Genomic DNA, 21,520 nt, shown 5'->3' with positions numbered 1-21,520 from the left:
ACACATCTAGTATGGACATTTTAATGATGTTGATTCTGCCAATCCATGAACATAGTATATTCTTCCACTTGTTTATATCTTTCTCTATCTCTTTTTTCAACATCCTGTACTTTTCTGAGTACAGGTCTTTTACCTCCTTGGTTAAGTTTATTTCTAAGTATCTTAATGCTTTTGTTGCAGTGGTAAATGCATTTATTTTTTTAGTTTCTCTTTATAAGAGTTCATTATTAGTGTATAAAAATGCCATGGATTTTGGGGTGTTAATTTTGTATCCTGCTACATTTCTGAATTCATTTATTAAGTCTAGTAGCTTTTTTGGTGGAGGTTTTAGGGTTTTCTATGTATAGTATCATGTCATCTGTGAATAATCAGAGTTTTACTACCTCCTTTCCAAGTTGGTGCCTTGTATTTCTTCTTCTTGTCTGATCACTATGGTTAGGACTTTCAGTATTATGGTGACTAAGAGTGGTGAAAGCAGACATCCCTGTATTGTTCCTGTTCTTAGGGGAAATGCTTTTAGCTTTGGCCCCTTGAATATTATGTTATCTGTAAGTTTGTCATACATGCCTTTTATTATCTTGAGGTATGATCCCTCTGTTTCCACATTGCTGAAAGTTTTTATCAAAAAATGGTGTTGCATTTTGTCAAATGCTTTATCTGCCTCAATTGATATGATCATGTGATTTTTGTCTTGCAATTTGTTTATGTGCTGCATCACATTTATATATTTGTGAATATTGTACCAGCCTTGCATTACTGGAATAAATCCCACTGGGTCATGGTGTATGATCTTTTTAATGTATTGCTGGATCTGATTTGCAAATATTTTGTTGAGGATTTTAGCCTCTACATTCATCAGTGATATTGGCCTATAATTCTCTTTCTTTGTAGTGTCTTTATCTGGTTTAGTATTAGGATAATGCTAGCCTCATAGAAAGAGCTTGGAAATGTTCCTTCTTCTTAGATTTTTGGAATAGTTTGAGGAGGATAGGTGTTATTTCTGTTTTGAACATTTGGTAAAACTTCCCTGTGAAACTGTTCAGACCAGCACTTTTGTTTGCTGCAAGGTTTTGTTTTGTTTTGTTTTTAATTTCTGCTTCAATTTCAGCAGTAGTTATTGGCCTATTAAGGTTTTCTTCCTGATTGAGTTTTGGAAGGTTGTATTTTTCTAGAAATATGTCCATTTCTTCTAGGTTGTCCAGTTAGTTGGAATAAAGTCATTCATAGTATTTTTTTTAATAATCCTTTGTATTTCTGTCGGGTCAGTTGTTACTTCATCTCTTTCATTTCTGATTTTGGGTCCTCTCCCTTTCTTTCCTGGTGAGTCTGGCTAGAAGTTCATTAATCTTGTTTATCCTTTCAAAGAACCAGCTTTTGGTTTTATTGATCTTTTGTATTGGTTTTTGTTTGTTTTACTCTATGTCATTTATTTCCTACTTTCTACTTACTCTCTACTTTTCTTGCTGTTCTCTTCCTAATTCTTTAAGTTGTAGTGTTAGTTAACTTATTATGAGCTTTTCTTCTTTTTTGAGGTAGGCTTGTAGTGCTATGAACTTTGCTTTCAGTACTTCTTTCACTGTGCCCTGTAGATTTTGGATTGTTGTATGTTCATTTTCATTTGTTTCTAGGATGTTTTTTAATTTCTTCTTTGTTAACCAATTCATTGTTTAATAGCATGCTATGTAGCCTGCATGTGTTTGATTGTTTTTGAGTGCTTTTCTGGTAGCTGATTTCTAATTTCATGTCATTGTGGTCTGAGAACATGCTTGCTATGATTTCAATCTTCTTGAATTTGTAGAGACTTAGTTTGTGTCCTAGCATGTGGTCTACCTTTGAAAAGTTCCCTTGTTGCACTTGGGAAGAATGTATATGCTGTAGCTTTAGGATGGAATGTTATGAAGATGTCAATTAGTTTCATCTAATTGAGTGTGTAACTTAGGATTGCTGTTTCATTGTTGATTTTTTTTTTTTTGTCTAGAAGATTTATCAAGTTTTGTCAGTGGGATATTAAAGTTCCCTATTATGATTGTATTGCTGTGATCTCTCCCTTGATATCCTCCAGAAGTAGTTTTTATATATTTGGATGATCCTGTATTGGGTATATATATGTTTACCAGAGTTATATCCTCTTGTTGTATCGATCCTTTTAGTATTAGTGGCTTTCCTTATCTCTTGTTATGGCCTTCACTTTGATGTCTCTTTTGTCAGATATAAGTATTGCTACGCCAGCTTTTATAAATTTCCGTTTGCCTGAAAAACACTTTTCCATCCCTTCACTTTCAGATTTCGTGAGTCCTTTGTTCTGAAGTGAGTCTCTTGTAAACAGTGTATATATGGGTTGTGTTTTCTTATCCATTCAGCTACACTTTGCCTTCTTATTGGAGCATTATAATCCATTTATTTTTAAGGTTATTATTGATAGTTACTCCTTTGTTGCCATTTTTATTCTTTATGCCTGTGTTCCTCCCTCCCTTTCTATTTCTTCTTTTTACAATAGTCCCTTTAGCATTTCTTCCATTGCTAGTTTGGTGGTAATAAACTCCTTTAGCCTATTTTGTCTGTGAAGCTCCTGACTTCACCTTCAATTTTGAATGATAGCCTTGTTGATAGAGTGTTCTTGGATTCAATACCTTGATTTTTATACTTCATGACATTGCCTTCTGGCCTGATGTGTTTCTATTGAGAAATCCATTGACAGTCTAATGGGAGATCCCTTGTAGGTAACTTTCTATCTCTCTCTTGCAGTCTTTAAGATTCTTTCTCTATCTTTTACATTTGCCCATTTAATTATGATGTGTCTTGGTGTAGGTCTTTTGGGGTTCATTTTGATTGGCTCTCTCTGTGCTTCTTGGACTTGTGTGACTTTTTTCTTCCCCAAGTAAGAGATGTTTTGTGTCATTATTTCTTCAAACAGGTTTTCTATTCCATGCTCAGCTTCCTCTCCTTTGGCACCCCTATTATGCAGATGATGTTGTTGTTGTTTTCATGTTGTCCCAAAGCTCGCTTAAAGTCTCCTGCTTTTTAGTGTAGTATTTTTTTTCCAGTTGCTGCTCTGCTTGGGTGTTTTTTTCTACCTTGTCTTCTAACTCACTGATTCTTTCGTCAGCTTCTTCTAGTCTACTGTTGAAACCTTCCAGGGTGTTCTTTATTGCACTATGTCATTTTTCATTTCCTCTTTATTCTTATTCATGTTGATGTATTTCTCATTCAGCTCCTTATATTTCTCATTGAGTTGCTAGTAATTCTCATTCAGATGTTTGAGCATCGTTATAACCATTACTTTGAATTCTTTATCTGACATATTACTTACCTCCATTTCATTTAGTTCCTTTTCTGGTGCTTCCTCCTTTTCTTTCATTTGGGGGTTGTTTCCTTGTCTCTCCATTTGTTTGTGTCTTCATTTATTTCTGTGTATTACTAGTAAATCAAACTGCTATACCACCTAGATTTTTTGAGTTGGTCTTATGTAGCTCAAAAAAGGCTATCATTCAAAATTGAATATGTGTTTTGTGGGACCCAGTGGTGCAGTCTCTCAGGTCTCCTGGGCTGGGTGTTCTAGGAAGACCCCCCCTAATTTGGATTCTCCTGCTGTTGTTGGGTCTTGAATGTTATTGTCCCATTCATGAATGGAGTTTCCTTCCAGGGTGTCTGATTCTGTGGCTTACCCTGACCATGTTGTGCCAACCATTATGGAAGTGCTGACTGAACAGCACAAAATACAAAAGAAAACATGACACAGGAGAAACAGAACAAGAATGTACATAAGTCCATTATAGCCCCAACAAAAGTGACCACCAGAGAAAAGAGAATTAGGAAAGAGAAAATAAAGGAAGAATGATAGAAAAAAAAGAAAGAAAAATATGGGGAGAAAACACAACACAACAAACAAAAAACACCAAGAAATGGGGGAAGAATCTGTAAATACAGAGCTTAAATAAAGAAATAAGAATAAAGAATTAGAGAAATGGGGGAAGGAACATGGTTTAGAATAAAGGAGGGAGAAAAGAAATGAGAAGATAAGAAAAAAAAATTTGAAAAGGAAAAAGAGCAGATAGACCTAAATTCAGGAAGTTAAACAAGAAATTAGGAGAAAAAGAAAAGAGAAAGAGAAGAGAAATAAAATGAGTAGTGAATAAAAAGAAAAGAGAAAGGAAAGTTGAATAGGAACAGGGAAGAGGACAATTAGATATATGAACAAAACAACAGAGACTAGAATAATAACAAATCAACATAGCAGAGAGATAAAGAAGATAAATTTTAAAGGGGAGGGGCAGAAAGGAAAGAGAAAAACTAAAAAGGATCAAGGAGAATAAAAATGGGAGTAAATAGGAGAAGAGAGGAAGGAAAAAGTTGGGGGGGGAAAGTGAAGTGTCGTTCATTTCAACTGAGTTTTAATACCCCGTGGGAACTGGCTTAGGACCCTACTCTTTTGTTCTGTCTGCCAATTCTAGGTTCCTGTTAAGTACTTAGGTGCTAACTACTGTCTGTTGGCTTTTAGAACCTGCTTGAAGCTCCAAGCAATGCACCGGTCCACCGCTTGTGTCTGTTTCCACAGGCCGTGGCTGTAAGCAGGAGGGGCCAATCTGCCCTCTAGAGTAGGTTAGTTAGCTGCGCAGGACCAGGGCTGGTTCAGCACACTTCCCGCGATTCCAAGTTCCACCTCTGCCCACCTTGACCGGTCAGCCAGCTGTCAATCTTAATCACTCTACAGTCTGTTCTGACAGGGCTTTAGGTAGGTAGGTGCTCTTTTGCTTTCAGGGAATATGATGAGTGTGTTTTCCTGTTCCAGAGCTACTCTTCCCTGAGCGGCCCAACATATTACTCTGTCCTTGGCTGGACAGAGATCCTTGTATGGAGACCAATACAAGGGTCAGCTGGGACCCTGCAGTTTTTATCAGTCAGGATCCTAGAATAGTGGGGCAGATGTCCCCTCCTCCAATCTGCTCACTGAGGGCTCCTTGAGACTGTTCTACCCTTAAACTTGGCCTCTGCCTTTGTTCCATCAGTAAAGCTCAAAATTTGGGGTGCAGCAGGCTGTATCACCTAGGGCAGGGTTTATTTCTTTTCTTTACCTGCCCTCTGGGTGTTGGGAGCAGCTAGCTCCTCCCAGGAAAAATGGCCTTTTTGGAGGTGTACGAAGGACCCAATACAGGACTCCTGGCTACTGTTTTTTCAAGTCTCCCTGCACGGCTTCCCATCCGAGCTCGCCTTAGGCAACTCAAGTCCTTGCCTCCCTCCCTGTGCCAATGCCTTGGGTGTGTAGTTGCAAATGAAACTCCTATGCTCTGGGTTTGGAGATTAAAAAAAAAAAAAAAAAGGCAACAAAACTGCTGCAATCTCTCCCACTGGCTCTGGTCTGCTGGGCCTGGACTCTGCTACTACCAGCAGCCCTGCTACCTTTCATAGCTGATTGGATGAGACGTGCACCGTGGGTCACACCACAGGTCTGTGGAGCCCAGCCTGTGCTCCTGGCTTCTATTTTCTGATGGAACAGTTCTCCCCATAGCACAGTGCTCCCTCCTCTCTCAGTTTGCCTCCTCTCACAACCTCTCCCTCCTACCTGTCTCCAGGTGTTTACTGTTCTTCCTGTTATAAGTCACATCCTCAGCTGGACCTCAGTTGGTAATTCCAGGTGAATGTTCTCTAATTTAGTTGTATTTCGAGACTGGCCCTGGGATGAGTTGTCCAACAGGTCTGCCTATCCGGCCGCCATTTTCTCCTCCCCTCTAGACTACAGTCCTGATCTCACACACCCTCTCCGGGTTGGACATCCCAGGGGACCAGGCCCCAGGTTGGGTGCTCAGAGAACAGCTGGCCTGGCCCATCCCCTCACCAGAGACCCAGGAGGAGCCAGGCCTGCACAAATCACCAGGCTCTGCTCGCTTTCCAGGGAACGGGGAAGGGGCTTCAGGCATCCGCAGGTAGATGGGGCCAGCAGTGGTCAGGCAGAAGCCAGGACTCACCCAGAGAGAGGGGGTTAGTGCAGAATACAGAGAGAGGAGGATGAGGCTGAGCCAGGGATCCTAGATGTTCTGAGCAGGGTCCACAGGCCCGCCCTGCTGAGACAGAAGAACCTGAAACCAGGTGTCATCGGGGACCATTACCCCAGGCTCAATCCTCTTCCAAGGAGATCAGCCCAGATGTCATGGGGCCCTTACCAGTATGGGACTGAAGACGGGGGCTGAGCCCCTCTGGCCAGGCCCTCAAGTCTGTGTCTCTGGTAAAAGAACAAGGAGCCAGATGACAGAAACACCTGCCATTCTTCACCCATCAGCTCCTGTGCCTGCTCCAGGCACCCAGCCCTTGCCCACCACTGGCCTTGCTCACATGTGGATTCTCATCACTCCCTGCCAGTCCAGGGGATGCCTTCAGGGGGATCAGAAGGGACACCTTCACGCCCCAAGGCTGCATGGCTGGATGTCAGCCCCACTGCCTTCATGGCCTGGCACCTGCTGTCCAGGTGGCCCTGGCCTGTCTGGCATCATTTTCACGTTCTGGGCCCCGGCCTAAAAGCCTTGTCCGCGAGGAGTCAGGCTCAGGGGTGGTTCTCGGTCCATCTCCATGGGCTGGAGTCTCAGAAGTCCTGTGGATGGGAGAACGCTGTCTCAGCAGAGTCACCAGGATTCCAAGGAGAGCTCAGCCAACAGCACCCCCCGGGGGAGTCAGGATCAAGGCCACGGAAACGAGCCTGCTCAGGCCTGCAGCACTTCTCCCGCACTTGGTTCCAGGAAGGCCCAGCCTGGCCTTTGCCCAAGTCCTCAGGCTGGGACACAGGTGGCAGTTCTGTCCCTGCCCTAGCTGGGAGCTGCCCGGGAAGGGGATGGTTATAGAGGGAGTCAGAGGGAGGACTTGGGCCGCTTCTGGCCACATCTGGAGAACAGAACATCTAGGTCACCATGCTTACCTACAGGACACCTCCATGTGAATTAGAAAAGGCAGTAGGCAGTGGGGCTTTCAAGACACTTCCATGGCAGGAAACATGGCTGACTCCCAGCCTTGAAGGCTGCCCATGGCTGCAGGCATCCACCACCCTATCCTTCCCCTTGCAGACATGGATGAAAGGCAGCTGAACCCCGGAATCTGACACTCTCTCTGCTTTGTCCTCAGATGTGGATGATTGTAAACCAGGGCAAAACTCCTGCCACAAATCCACCCAATGCCACAACACCAAGGGCAGCTATGAGTGCCGCTGTCACCCTGGCTGGAAGCCGGTTCCTGGGTCCCCCAATGGCGCACACAACACCGTCTGTGAACAAGGTTTGGAGTTCAGATCCCACATTCTCAAAGACCCACAGTTCAAGCCACCTGATCACATGTTCACGGGCAGCCACACAAACCCAGCACAATGAATGCTGGGGGCACCTGCTGGGCCAGGCTTCCATTCTTTGAGACTAAATGGGAAAAGATCTGGGGGTCCTGCGGAAGGAGCTGGGGTAGCAAGGGGAAGGCTCCTGGGGGACCCTGGGCAGCAACTAATTACTAACTGGGACAAAGGTATTTAATACTCACAACCTGTACCTCTGTGTGGTGCTTACCTGCTGTGTGTCAGGCCTCTGCACACGTCCCATAACCCCTGCGTCCGCCACTCAGGGATGTGCAGTCAGCAGGTGTCATCACCTCCAGCCAAGGCGTGGGAGGAGGGGGACTGAACATGGGAAGGGGGTGGGGCACAGAGAGGAGAGGGGCCCAGATTCCTGAATAAACAAAGGACTACTCGGTGTGAAGATAGCTGGCCTGACCCCAGGCCCTGCCTCCAACACACACACACACACACACACACACCCCTAAGGGACTGCTGTTCTGTCCCCTGCAGAGATCTCCTTCCCTACCTGGACCACACCCCCTGGAATCAAGAGCCAGGTGAGTGACTCCATCCGGGACCAGAAGGCAAGGTCTTTCCACTCAGCCCACTGTCCACCCATTTCCCCACGCTCCTCCACCCATGCATGAGGGCCTCTAAAGCCTCATCTCCTCTTTCCCCAGAGTCTCTCTCGCTTCTTTGAAAGAGTCCAGGACCTGCTCAGAGACTTCAAGTCTGCCTCGGCCCAGGACACCATCCAGGTAAGGACAGGACCCAGGGGAGGCAGGTGGAGGCATCCCATAGAGACCCGAGGATGCCTTGGTCTGGAAAGAGACCGACCCCAACACAATGGCACCTTGCTGTGAGGCCCCGCTCTCCCAGGGTGGGTGGGAAGAGCATACCACGTATTTGTACTCACTGTTAGACCCATTAACACCTTTCCTCTTGTTTCTGGCCACTGGACTTCCATTGTCCTTGGTAGTCATGACCAGGGTTTGACCTCTGAGTGGCAGATTGCACTAGCATAGACCCAGGGAATTCCATCCGATACCACCTTTGTCCCCAAATGACAGGCTCTAGGGCAGGGGTGGGCAAACTTTTTGACTCGAGGGCCACAATGGGTTCTTAAACTGGACCGGAGGGCCGGAACAAAAGCATGGATGGAGTGTTTGTGTGAACTAATATAAATTCCAAGTAAAGGAGCGGAGGGGAGAGCAAGAGAACCGGATAGAACAGCCGGATCCGGCCCGCGGGCCGTAGTTTGCCCAAGGCTGCTCTAGGGTCTTTTCTCAGAAGCTGAGCGTCAGTGTCTTCCGGAAGCTTCTCTGGCACAAGGTCCACTGGCTTTGTGTCCCTATGCCCCCAGGACATCATACAAGAGATGGATAATCTGCTGGAGGCCCCGGGGGACCTGCTTACCCTGACTCATTCAGAGCAGCACTGTGTGGCCACTAACCTGCTCACTGGCCAGGAGCAGATCCTGAGAGAGCTGAGCAAGGCCTTGCCCAATGGGCCACTGACCTTCAGGACAGCTGTAGGAACAGGCAAGTAACCCCGCCTGCCCCCAGGCTCTGCTCTGCCTGCTCGTCACCTCATTCCTCTTCCCATCGCACTAGAGCTGAGTGTACCTCCCTGTTACTCTCATAAATATATTAAGATAAAAGATCAAAAGAAAATGAAAAAAATTATCAGTACTACGCATTCTCATTGTAATATAAATTATCAGCAGATGAAATAATTATCCTACCTAATAAAGAGGGAATATGCTGATGGAACCTCACACCGTCGCAGAGATGGCAGCGCCCACAGCCAATAAGGAGGGAATATGCTAATTGACTGTCACACCCTCAAAGATGGTAGCACCCACAGCCACAAGATGGCGGCCCCCGGTCTCCTCAGCCCTGCCAGGGCAGCAGGTGCGCAGCAAGGCCAGGCCCGCCCCCGGGTGGGCCCAGCCACTCCATGCTCCTGCCTCCAGAGTCTCCCAGTCCCCTCAGCCCCCCAGCCACCCAGGGCCACCCAAGGCTCAGGTAACCAGGGCCAGCCGATGCTTGCACTGCCAGCAGTGGCAGCAGCAGAGATGTGATGGGGCGTTGCCTTCCCATGATCACTGAGTTGCCTCCTGCCCCTGAGGGCTCCCAGACTGTGAGAGGGGGCAGGCCGGGCTGAGGGAACCCCCCTCCAGTACATGAATTTTCATATACCAGGCCTCTAGTAATAAATAAATTAGATAAAATAGAAATGGCCTGAAAGAAAACAAATAATTAAATTTGGAGGAATACAATTTAATATTATCTGATATTTAAGTGATTTGTTTTATTGAGGTGAATTTCACATAACATAAAATCCACCATTTTAATCAAAGTGTACAATTCAGTGGCATTTAATACATTCAGAGTTGTACAGCCATCACCTCTATTTCTTTTCTTTTTAATATGTTTTTGTTGATTTCAGAGAGAGGGAGAGGGAGAGAGAGAAACATCAATGATGAGATAAACCAAAGAACCTATATACTTATATGCATAGCCCATGGACACGGGCAATAGGGTAGTGAAACCTGGGGGGTGAGGGTAGGGACTGGGAGGAGGAAGGTAAAGGAAGGGAAAATGGGAGATATCTGTAATACTCTTAATAATAAAAAATATATTTTAAAAAATGTATTTTAGCCCTTGCTGGTTATGCTCAGTGGATAGAGCATCAGCCTGTGGACTGAAGGGTTCTGGGTTTGATTCCGGTCAAGGGCACATGCCTGGGTTGCGGGCTTGATCCCCAATGGGGGTCATGCAGGAGGCAGCCAGTCAATGATTCTCTCTCATTGTGTTGTTTCTGACTCTCTCTCTCCCTCTCCTTTCCTCTCTGAAATCAATAAAAATATATTTTAAAAAATATATATTTTTTTAATAGTGGCTGCTTCCTGCATGCCCCCTACTGGGGATTGAGCCAGAAAGCTAGGCATGTGTCCTGATCTGGAATCCATCTCTGACCTCCTGGTTCATGGGTTGATGCTCAACCACTGAGCCACACCCGCCAGGCCATCACCTCTATTTCTAAAATGTTTTCATCACCCCAGAAATGAACACTATACCCACTAAGCAGTTACTTCTCATTTCTCCCTCCCTCAGTCCTTGGCAAGCATTTATCTGTTTTCTGTCTCTATGAATTAGCCGATTCTGTACATTTCATATAAATAGAATCATACAATACATGACCTTATAGTCTAGCTTCTTTCACCTAGCATACTGTTTTCAAGGTCATCCACATGGTAGCATATATCATATGGTTGAATACTATTCCATTGCATGTATACACCACCTTTGTTTATCCATTCATCCATTTATGGATTGTTGCCACCCTTTGACTATTGTGAATAGAGTTACTATGATTTTGGTGTACACGTTTCTGTATGAATAACTGTTTCAGTTCTTTGGGCCTATATGTAGGAGTGGAATTGCTAAGTGATATGCTAATTATATGTCCAAACTTTAGGAGCCACCAAACTGTTTTCCAAAATGGCTGTGTCCTCCACCCCCAGCAATGTGTGAGGGTTCCATTCTTTACATGCCCAGCAAAACATCTTACTTCCATTTTGTTTTGGTTTTATTAAAGCCTTTCTAGTGTGTCAGGTGATATCTCATTAGGGCAAGCATGTCAAACTCGCGGTCCACGGGCCACATGTGGCCCTCAATGAATATTTTTGCGGCCCAGCCAATATAGTGGTACGTAAAAAACGTTTTAATAAAAATTTTGTAACTAAATTTTTACAATATCCTGTTATACATAATGATTAATAACGAACTACAACGTTTGCTAATGACTGATTACTATAATTGTATTCCATTCATTTCCCTTATGCACCTTAAGTGAAGGTGCACCTTTTCTCTCCACTAATACCAACAGCGAATATTTTAGCAGCCGATTGCCAAGTCATTAGTCTTTTACTGACTTGTTTGGTGTATGCAACAGAAAATATTTCGCTTTCGGAGAACAAGAAAAATAGGTTTATTTGCATTATGCCTATTAATTTGTGCAGTTATTCAGTGTCTGGTAAGCTAATGTTCAAAAAAAATATTAATTTTCATAAAAATGTTCTATTATTTTATGTTAACAATTACTCATTTATTTTAGCCCTTTGTATTCAGCATGTCCCTATCGAAATCAAGTGGTAGTAAAACTAAATGAAAAATTGGTGACAAACATCGATATTTCCAAGAAAAATGGAAATTGGAATATTTTTGCTCTGAAGTAAAAATAATCTGCTTGATATGTAATAATGCTATTATACATTGAAAATTGAAGCTTTTGGTTTTTTTGCAGCCCACATAAACTTAAACCTCGTTTATTTGGCCCATGTTAGCCTTTGACATGCTTGCATTAGGGTTTTGATTTACATTTTCCTAATGACTAGAAATATTTAATATCTTTTCAAGTGATTGTTGAACATTTGTGTATCTTTTTTGGGTAAATATCTGTTCAAGTCCTTTGCCTACTTTTTAATTTGGCTGTTTGGCTTTTTGTTGTTTAGTTTTAAGTGTTCTTTACATATTTGCTAGTAGACCCTTATGAGACATGTGATTTGCTAATATGTTTTCCCATCCTATAGATTCTTTGCACTTTCTCCATAGTCTTTTTACTTTAATAAATAGATGGGTGAAATTTTGATAAAGCCCATTTTATTTATTTTTTTCTTTTGTTGTACATTTTGTGTCATATCTAAGTATTGATTGCCAAATCCCAGGTCATGAAGATTTACTCCTGTGTTTTCTACTAACTTCAACTTCTATTTTTATTTTATTTTTAATGTTTTTATTGAGTTTTTTAGAGAGAGAGGAAGGGAGAGGGATAGAAAGATAGAAACATCAATGAGAGAGAAACATCATTGATTGGCTGCCTTCTGCACACCTCCACAGGAGACAGAGCCTGCAACCCAGGCCTGTGCCCTGTCCAGGAATCAAACAGGAGGGGGAGGAGGGTGCCTCTTGGTTCCTGGGTCAATCACTGAACTACATGGGCTGGGCCTAACTGCTCTATTTGTAGCTCTTAAATGTAGGTCTTTGATCCATTTTGACCCTCTTTTTATGTATTGTGTGAGGTGTGAGTCCATCTTCCTTTTTTCGCTTGTGCATAGCCAGATGCCCCAACACCATTTACTGAAGGGACTATTCTTTCCCTCATTGAAGGGTTCTGTTGAAAATCGGTTGACCATAACTAAATGGGTTTATTTCTGGACTCTCAATTTTATTTTGTTGGTTTATATGTCTACCCATATTGTAGTACCATACTGCTCTGGTTATTGTATACTAGTAATAAATTTTAAAATCAGGAAGTTTGAGTTCTCCAACTTTATTTTTCATTTTCAATATTGTTTGGATATTGGGGCCTCTTGCAATACCATATGAAATTTAGGATGAGCTTTTCCATTTTTGCAAAAAATATATATATGCTTTTGGAATATTGTTAGTATTGCATTGAATCTGTAGATCACTTTTGGGAATCTTGCCATGTTTAAAATATTAAGTCTCCCAATTCATAATCATAGGATACCTTTCCATTTATTTAGGGTTTTTAAACCTCTTAACAATATTTTGTAGTTTTCAGTGGATAAGTCTTGAGCCTTCTTGGGTAACTTTATTCCTAATATTTTGTTGAAGATTTTTGCATCTATGTTCATAAAAGTTAATGGTCTATAGTTTTGTTTTCTTTTGATGTCTTTTTCTAGTTTGGTTTTTAGAGTAATTGTGGCCTCATAAAATTATTCAGTGTTCCTTTTCATTCCATTTTTTAGGAGTGTATAAGAATTTGTGTTAACTCTTCCTTAAGTGGTTAGTCGAATTAAGGTCTGAAATTTTCACTTAGAAAGTTTTGATTACAGATTTGATCTTCTTACTTATAACAGGTCTGTTCAGACTCTACTTCTTCAGTTACTTTTATAGTTCATGGGTCTGTAGGAATTTTTTTATTTCATTCAGGTTATATAATTTGTAGTTTCTCTGATAATCCTTTGACAATTCAGATTGGTATATATATCATTATTACATATACAAAATATGTGTCTTATTATAACACTAGAGGCCCGGTGCACAAAATTGTGCACAGGGTGTGTGTGTCCCTCAGCCCAGCCTGCACCTTCTCCAATCTGGGATCCCTCAAGGGATGTCCGACTGCCCATTTAGGCCCAGTCCCACCAGGATCAGGCCTAACCCATTTAGGCCCAATCCCACCAAGATCGGGCCTAAAGGGGCAGTCGGACATCCCTCTCACAATCCAGGACAGCTTGCTTTCAACCGCTTGCCTGCCTGCCTGCCTGATTGCCCCTTACCACTCCACTGCCAGTCTGATTGAAGCCTAAGTGCTCCCCTGCCGGCCTGATTGCCCCTAACTGCCCTCCCCTGCTGTCCTGGTCATCCCCAACTGCCCTTCCCTGCTGGCCTGGTTGCCCCTAACTGCCCTCCCCTGCTGGCCTGGTCCCCCTCAACAGCCCTCCCCTGCAGGCCTGGTCCCCCCCAACTGTCATCCCCTGCAGGTCTGGTCACCCCCAACTGCCCTCCCCTGCAGGCCTGGTCCCCCCCCCAACAGTCCTCCCCTGCAGGCCTGGTCCCCACCCAACTGCCCTCCCCTGCAGGCCTGGTCCCCCCCAACTGCCCTCCCCTGCAGGCCTGGTCCCCCCCAACTGCCCTCCCCTGCAGGCCTGGTCCCCCCCAACTGCCCTCCCCTGCAGGCCTGGTCCCCCCCAACTGCCCTCCCCTGCAGGCCTGGTCCCCCCCAACTGCCCTCCCTGCTGGCCTGATTGCCCCTAACTGCCCTCCCCTGCCAGCCTAGTCCCCCCCAACTGCCCTCCCCTGCAGGACTGGTCACCCCCAACTGCCCTCCCCTGCAGGCCTAGTCCCCCCCAACTGCCCTCCCCTGCAGACCTGGTTGCCCCCAACTGCCCTCCCTTGCTGGCCTGGTCACTCCCAACTGCCCTCTCCTGCTGGCCTAATTGCTGACAACTGTCCTCCTTTTCAGGCCTGATCGCCCACAACTGCCCTCCCCTGCTGGCCATCTTGTGGTGGCCATCTTGTGTCCACATGGGGCAGCCATTTTTGACCAGATGGGGGTGGCCATCTTGTGTGTTGGAGTGACAGTCAATTTGCATATTACCTCTTTATTATATAGAATTATTATATAGGATATATATGACATTATTTGGTATACGTATAATAATATTACAGATAATATTTTGTATATAGTGAAACAAAATCTATACTAATAAAATGGTAATATGCTAATTAGACCGGGAGACCTTCCAGACATCCTTCCAGACAAAGCCATGGTGGTGGGGCCAAGACAGAGGCAGTTAGGGGCGATCAGGCTGGCGGGGGGGGGGAGCAGTTGGGGGCAAGCAGGCCAGCAGGAGGAGCAGTTGGGGGTGAGCAGGACAGCAGGGGGTGGCAGGTGGGGGCGAACAGGCTAGCAGGGGAATGGCAGTTGGGGGCGAGCTGGCCGGCAGGGGGGATGCAGTTGGGGTGAGCAGGCCAGCAGGGGGATAGCAGTTGGCAGTGAGCAGGCCAGCAGGGGGTGGCAGGTAGGGGCAAGCAGACTGGCAGGGGGGGGCAGTTGGGGGCAAGCTTGTCGGTGGGGGGTGGCAGTTGGGGGTGAGCAGGCCAGTGGGGGGGCAGTTGAGTGCAAGCAGGCTGGCAGGGAGGGCAGTGGGGGCAATCAGTCCAGCAGGGGTGGGCAGTTAAGGATGATCAGACCAGAAGGAGGGCCAGTTGGGGTTGATCAGGCCAGCAGGCAGAGTGGTTAGGGGTGATCAGGCAGGCCGGCAGGTGAGCAGTTAGGAGCCAGTGGTCCCAGATTGTGAGAGGGATGTCCCAGATTTGGAGAGGGTGCAGGCCGGGCTGAGGGACACCCCTCCCCCGTGCACAAATTTTGTGCACCAGGCCACTAGTCTATACTAATAAAAGAGTAATATGCTAATTAGACTGGGAGACCTTCCAGACGTCCTTTTGGACAAAGCCATGGTGGTGGGGCTGAGGAGGCAGAGGCGGTTAGGGGCAATCATGCTGGCAAGGGCGGGGGGGCCGTTGGGGGCGAGCAGGCTGGCACAGGGAGGCAGTTGGGGGCGAGCAGGCTGGTAGAGTGGGGCACTTGGGGGCAAGCTGTCTGGCAGGGAAGGCAGTTGGGGGCAATCAGGCTGGCAGGGGGGCACTGTTGGGGGCAAGCAGGCCAGTGGGGGGGGCAGTTGGGGGCAAACAGGCTGGCAGGGGGGCAATTGGGGGCGAGCAGGCCAGCATGGGGGGCAGTTGGGGGCAAGCAGGCCCACAGGGGGGCAGTTAGGGGTGATCAGGCCAGAAGGGGGTAGCAGTTGGGGGCGATCAGGCCAGCAGGCAGAGTGGTTAGGGGCGATCAGGCAAGCAAACAGGCAGGTGAGCGGTTAGGAGCCAGGGGTCCCGGATTGCAAAAAGGATGTCCGACTGCCGGTTTAGGCCTGATCCCACAGGAATCAGGCCTAAACCGGCAGTCAGACATCCCCCAAGGGGTCCCAGATTGGAGAGGGTGCAGGCTGGGCTGAGGTACACCCCCACCCCCTGCACTAATGTTGTGCACTGGGCCACTAGTGTATATATATATATATATATATATATATATATATATATATATATATGATATCTATACATAAAAATTGTATTATAGCTACAACTGCTGGCACAGTTACTAATCTAACTCCCTTATGTAACTCCCACAACTCATAGAACTGTCCCTGGAAGTGAAGGAGAAAGGAGACAGGAATGTCACCCTGAGAATTAATCAGGCAAAGATGCTGGTGAACTGGGATGTGGTGCAGCACTCAGGTGGCTCAGGTAATGACGGATATGGAGAGAAGGTCAGTGAGGCTTCACAGTGGAACAAGACACCCAAGGATGTAACAAACAGAGAATTAAATATTAAAGGAAAGTATGGGCTGTGGTGGGTCAAAGGAGAGAATGCATCCCAGAAGGAAGGGCCTTTGGGTCACCCCAAGATGTCAACCTTGTCCTTGTCTGTAGGCCCTTCTGTGGTGGGCCTTGTCTCCTCTCCAGGGATGGGCAAGTTGCTGGTTGAGGCCCCACTGGTCCTGGAAACTGAGGAGCAGTCAGTTCTGCATGAGACACACAAGGGCCTGTTGCAGGAAGTTTCCCCAGTCCTGATCTCAGATGTCATGTCTGTCTTTGTGAGCAATAAGGACACTCAGAACCTCAGCTCCCCAGTCACCTTTGTCTTCAACCATGTGAGTGCTGGTGAAACAGGGCTGTGGAAGAGGCCTGAGTCCTGGACACAGTCTTGGGGTTCAGGGGCTCTCCCATGGGTGCATCTTTTCCCCAGGAAAGCCCATTACCAGCAGGATTTGGGTCAGCATTTATGAGCACCAGAAACACCAGCTTACACCTTGCCCTGTTCCTACAGTCAGTGACCCCAGGGCCAAGGCAGAAGGTGTTCTGTGTCTTCTGGGAGCCTGGCCAGAATGGAAGTGGTCATTGGTCCACCAAAGGCTGCTGGATGGTGAGCACTGGAGACACTAGTACCACCTGCCAATGCACCCACCTCAGCAGCTTTGCTGTCCTCATGGCCCACTATGATATGCAGGTGAGAGCCTTGAGAAGGGACTTTGTTCAATGTCTATTTCTATGTAATAAATTCCCATGCATGTTGCACCTAAAAAAAAAACACATAATTTATTATTCTGCAATTTATGTGGGTCAACAAATAAACATGGTGCAGCTGGGCGGTCCAGTCAGGGTCATACACAAGCATCTCATCTGAGGATTGCTATCCTCCATTTCCTTTATCATATTCACATTTCTGTTTTTCTCTCTCTCCGTCCCTCTTTCTCTCTCTCACCTACTTACACTAAAATTAATTTTTTAAATCTATCCCCTTATAGATTTAAGATAATTTGAAAAATCAGGCAGGAAAATTTTTAATCTTTAAAAAATAGGCAGGAGCCCTAGTCACATTGGCTCAGTGGCTAGAGCATCAGCGTAAGGACTGAAGGGTCCCAGTTTTGATTCTGGTCAAGGGCACAAGCCTGGGTTGCAGGCTCAATCCCTGGTAGGGGATGTGCAGGAGGCAGCCGATCAATGATTCTCTCTCATCATTGATGTTTCTAGCTCTCCCTCTCTCCCTCTCCCTTCTCTGAAACCAATACAAATATATTTTTTAACATAAATAATAAAAATTAGGCTGGAAATATTCATTTTAAGCTACCACCACCATCAGTACTTTTCCTTCTTTCACCAAGAATCTAAATCTGTAAAGAACAGGTGTTGCAGAGATGAGGTGAGTAAGTCCAAGGTGGGAAGTTGATCCCTGGACATCGAGTCTCCGGATAGACTCTGTCACACAGTATCACTTCATGGGGATGGAGGATGATGCTCAACATGGAGCCGTGTGCCTCTGTGACTGTCACATGATAACCTATAAGCTTAGTCAAGAAAGAAAATCAACCCTATGATTTCCAGGGCTTGGTCTAGAATGAGGACTCTCTTATCCCTCAATGTTTACAGGATCTGAGTTCATCAGTTCAGAATCCCCTAGATTTCTAACAGTGTCCATAAACATCACCAATTTACCTGGCTCCTCCACTCCTGATTGTGTTGTACCCTGCCCAAAACTGAAATCAGTACAAGTGTCATTAGCCCAGATTAGGAGAGTGTGACAGCTCTCTCCTCTTTGCTGGGTCCCAGGAGGAAGATCCCGCCCTGGTTGTGATCACCTACGTGGGGCTGAGCCTCTCTCTGCTGTGCCTCCTCCTGGCGGCCCTCACCTTCCTACTGTGCAAAGCCATCCAGAACACCAGCACCTCACTCCACCTGCAGCTCTCGCTCTGCCTCTTCCTGGCCCACCTGCTCTTCCTCACGGCCATCGACAGAACTGAGAACAAGGTACTGACACTGTCCCAAAGGATGCATGCCCTGACCATGGAATGAGGAGTACACTTGCATTGGATACTTTAATAAAATGACTTTGGGGAAGATTAGAGGGGTAAGTAGCCAATTTTACATTGACTGACCCAACTAGAAATCACACTTTCTTTGGACAATTCCTTCATATACAGCAGAGTTCTCCCAAATGGCAAGGTATAGGAGAGGTCCTGGGTCCATGCTCCACCCTGACAATCCCACCTGGTGACTCTCACTCCTCCCCCAGGTGCTGTGCGCCATCATCGCGGGTGCCTTACACTACCTCTACCTGGCCTCCTTCACCTGGATGCTGCTGGAGGGCCTGCACCTCTTTCTCACCACACGCAACCTGACGGTGGTCAACTACTCCGGCATGAGCAGGTTCATGAAGAAGTTCATGCTCCCTGTGGGCTACGGAGTCCCAGCTGTGATTGTGGCCATTTCTGCAGCATCCAGGCCTCACCTTTATGGAACACCTGCTCGGTAAGGGCAAATTCCCGTTTCTTTTTCTTCTTCACCATGACCATGGCTTTGTGGAACCAACATAGCATTCTGATTATGACAGATCATATGAATAGAGACAATAAGTGATGATCGTTAGGGCATCTTTCTGATGGCTATCCTATATAATAAAAGGCTAATATGCAAAACGACCCAACGGCAGAATGAGCAGTCGCTATGATGCGCACTGACCACCAGGAGGCAGATGCTCAACCCTGGAGCTGCCCCCTGGTGGTCAGTGCGCTCCCACAGGGAGAGCACCGCTCAGCCAGAAGCCAGGCTCACAGCTGGCGAGTGCAGCAATGGTGGCAGGAACCTCTCCCGCCTTCATGGCAGTACTAAGGACCCCTTGGGGGATGTCCAACTGCCAGTTTAAGAGAGCAGGCCTAAACCAGCAGTCGGACATCCCCCAAGGGGTCCCAGACTGCTAGAGGGCACAGGCCAGGCTGAGGGAAACCGCACCCGCGCCCCCCCGCCCCCGCTCCCCCTGCCACCAGTGCACAAATGTCATGCACCGGGCCTCTAATTTATAATAATTAAGAAGAATGTCTCTAAAACTCTCCTTGAAATAACAAAGGTATAATGAAAAAAGGTGCTTAGGACATCATTATAAACAATTTAACCTACCTCTTTATCCAAATCGTACAGGTTGTCCCTAATTTATGTTTGGAAAAAATAGAGCTAATTTAAATAATTTAAATAATAGATTGTAACATAGTTGAGATTTACATGGTGCTTACTCTGTGCTGGGCCCTTTTTAAAATATTTATTTCAGAGAGAAAGGGAGAGGGAGAGAGACAAACACCAATGATGAGAGAGAAACATCAGTCGTTTATTGGCTGCCTCCTGCACGATGCACACTGGGAATTGATCCCACAAACTGGGAATCAAACTGTGACCTCCTGACTGGAAATCAAATCGTGACCTCCTGTTTTATAGGTCGATGCTCAACCACTGAGCCACACCAGCTAGACTGTGCTAGGCACTTTTGTATCTCTTTTTTAAAAAATATGTTCTTATTGATTTTTAGAGACAGAGGAAGGGAAAAGAGAGAGACAGGAACATCGATGGGCTGCCTCCTGCATGCCCCCTACTGGGGATGGAGCCCACAACCCGGGCACGTGTTCTGACTGACAATCAAACCAGCGACCTCTCAGTGCATGGGATGATGTTCAATCCACTGAGCCATACCAGCCAGGCTGTGCCAGGCACTTTTCTAACCACTGTTATCTTAGTTAAGGCAGTTCATCTTCACACCAATACTGTGAACTAGACACTGAGTTTGACCCATTTTACAGATAAGTCAATCCAGGCACAAAGAGGTTAAATAAATGCCCAAAGGGGCACAGCTAGTAAGTAGCAGAGCTGGGATTTAAATCAAGGGAGACATTCTCCAGAGCTTACACTCTTTTATTTTCAGCTTTTTATACCAGGTTTAATGTTTTCACTTCTTTTTGAAATATATTTCACATACCTTTAAAGGATTCTTCCAATAATCAGAGTTTTACAGCTATCACCACAATCAAATTTCACAGTGTTTCCAATTCCCAAAAGGAAACCTCGTGCCCTAGATGGTTTGGTTCAATGGACAGAGCATTGGCCTGTGGACTGAAGGGTCTCAGGTTCGATTCCAGTCAAGGGCATGTACCTTGGTTGCAGGTTTGATCCCTGGTCAGCCCCGGTTGGGACCCAGTTGGTCGGCATGCTTTCAGGAGGCATCCAACCAATGTGTCTCTCTCACATCGATGTTTCTCTCTCTCTGTCTCTCCCCCTATCATCTACTCTCTCTAAACATCAATGGAAAAATATCCTCGGGTGAAGATTAACAACAACAACAAAAAGAAAGAAATCTTGTACACAGTATCATGCAGTCCTCATTCCTGCTAGCTACTCCTCCTCCCCAATCCCTGACAACCTCTAATCAATGGATCTGCCTATCCTGGATTTTCCCATAAACGAAATCATAAGTGTGGTGTTTTGTGACTGGATTCTCAGCATGATGTGTTCAAGGTTCATCATGTTGTAGCAAGTATCATGACCTGTGGGCTACGGAGTCCCAGCTGTGATTGTGGCCATTTCTGCAGCTTCCAGGCCTCGCCTGGAATTGTTGTTGTTGCTGGTATTATTGTTTTGTAAATAATATTCCATTATATAGATATATCACATTTTTTACCCATCCAACAGATGATAAACATTTTTATTGTTTCCATTTTTTTACTACTGTAAAAATGCTGCTATAAACATACAAGTACAAATTAAAATACTTTAATTAGATTTATTGGGGTGACATTGGTTAATAACACTATATATGTTTTAAGCGTACAGTTCTATAATACATAATCTATATATTGCATTGTATGTTTACCATCCAAAGCCAAATCTCCTTCCATCAACCTATATTTGCCCCCTTTACCCTTTACTACCTCCTCCCACCCCTCTTTCCCTCTGGTAACCACCATACTGTTGTCTGTGTCTATGACTTTTTGTCTGTTTTCTTGTCTTGTTTGTTCATTTCTTGCTTTCAGATTTGTATCTTACAAATGAGTGAAATCATAGGATTCTTAATTTTTTTTGTCTGAATTGTTTCGCTTATCATGATATTCTCAAGATCCATCTATGTTGCACAAAGACAGAATTTCATGTGTCCTTATGGCGGAGTAGTATTCCATTGTATATAATAAGTACATCTTCTTTATCCAACCATCAAAGGACACTTTGGTTGTTTCCATGTCTTGTCCACCATGAATAATGCTGCAGTGAACATAGCCATGCATATATCTTTGTGAATAAATGTTTTAAA

The 21,520-nt window shown here is 45.5% G+C and overlaps 1 protein-coding gene across 1 annotated transcript in view; it reads left to right on the top strand.

Annotated features, from left to right (window-relative positions):
• LOC308251747 (adhesion G protein-coupled receptor E2-like) overlaps positions 1–21,520 on the top strand; it is a gene marked incomplete at both ends in the record, with an annotated part of 130,770 nt that overhangs the window by 101,851 nt on the left and 7,399 nt on the right. The window contains 5 exons of the mRNA XM_080675456.1: positions 16,033–16,140; positions 16,327–16,547; positions 16,724–16,903; positions 18,004–18,201; positions 18,467–18,702. Of these exons, the coding sequence (XP_080531582.1) occupies positions 16,033–16,140; positions 16,327–16,547; positions 16,724–16,903; positions 18,004–18,201; positions 18,467–18,702 (943 nt within the window). The remainder of the gene's footprint in view (positions 1–16,032; positions 16,141–16,326; positions 16,548–16,723; positions 16,904–18,003; positions 18,202–18,466; positions 18,703–21,520) is intronic.

Source organism: Plecotus auritus, assembly GCF_963455305.1.
Source record: "Plecotus auritus genome assembly, chromosome: 6".
NCBI classification, from domain to species: domain Eukaryota; kingdom Metazoa; phylum Chordata; class Mammalia; order Chiroptera; family Vespertilionidae; genus Plecotus; species Plecotus auritus.
Note: the sequence above shows the minus strand (reverse complement) of the source record. Positions and strands in the feature narration are given on the sequence as shown.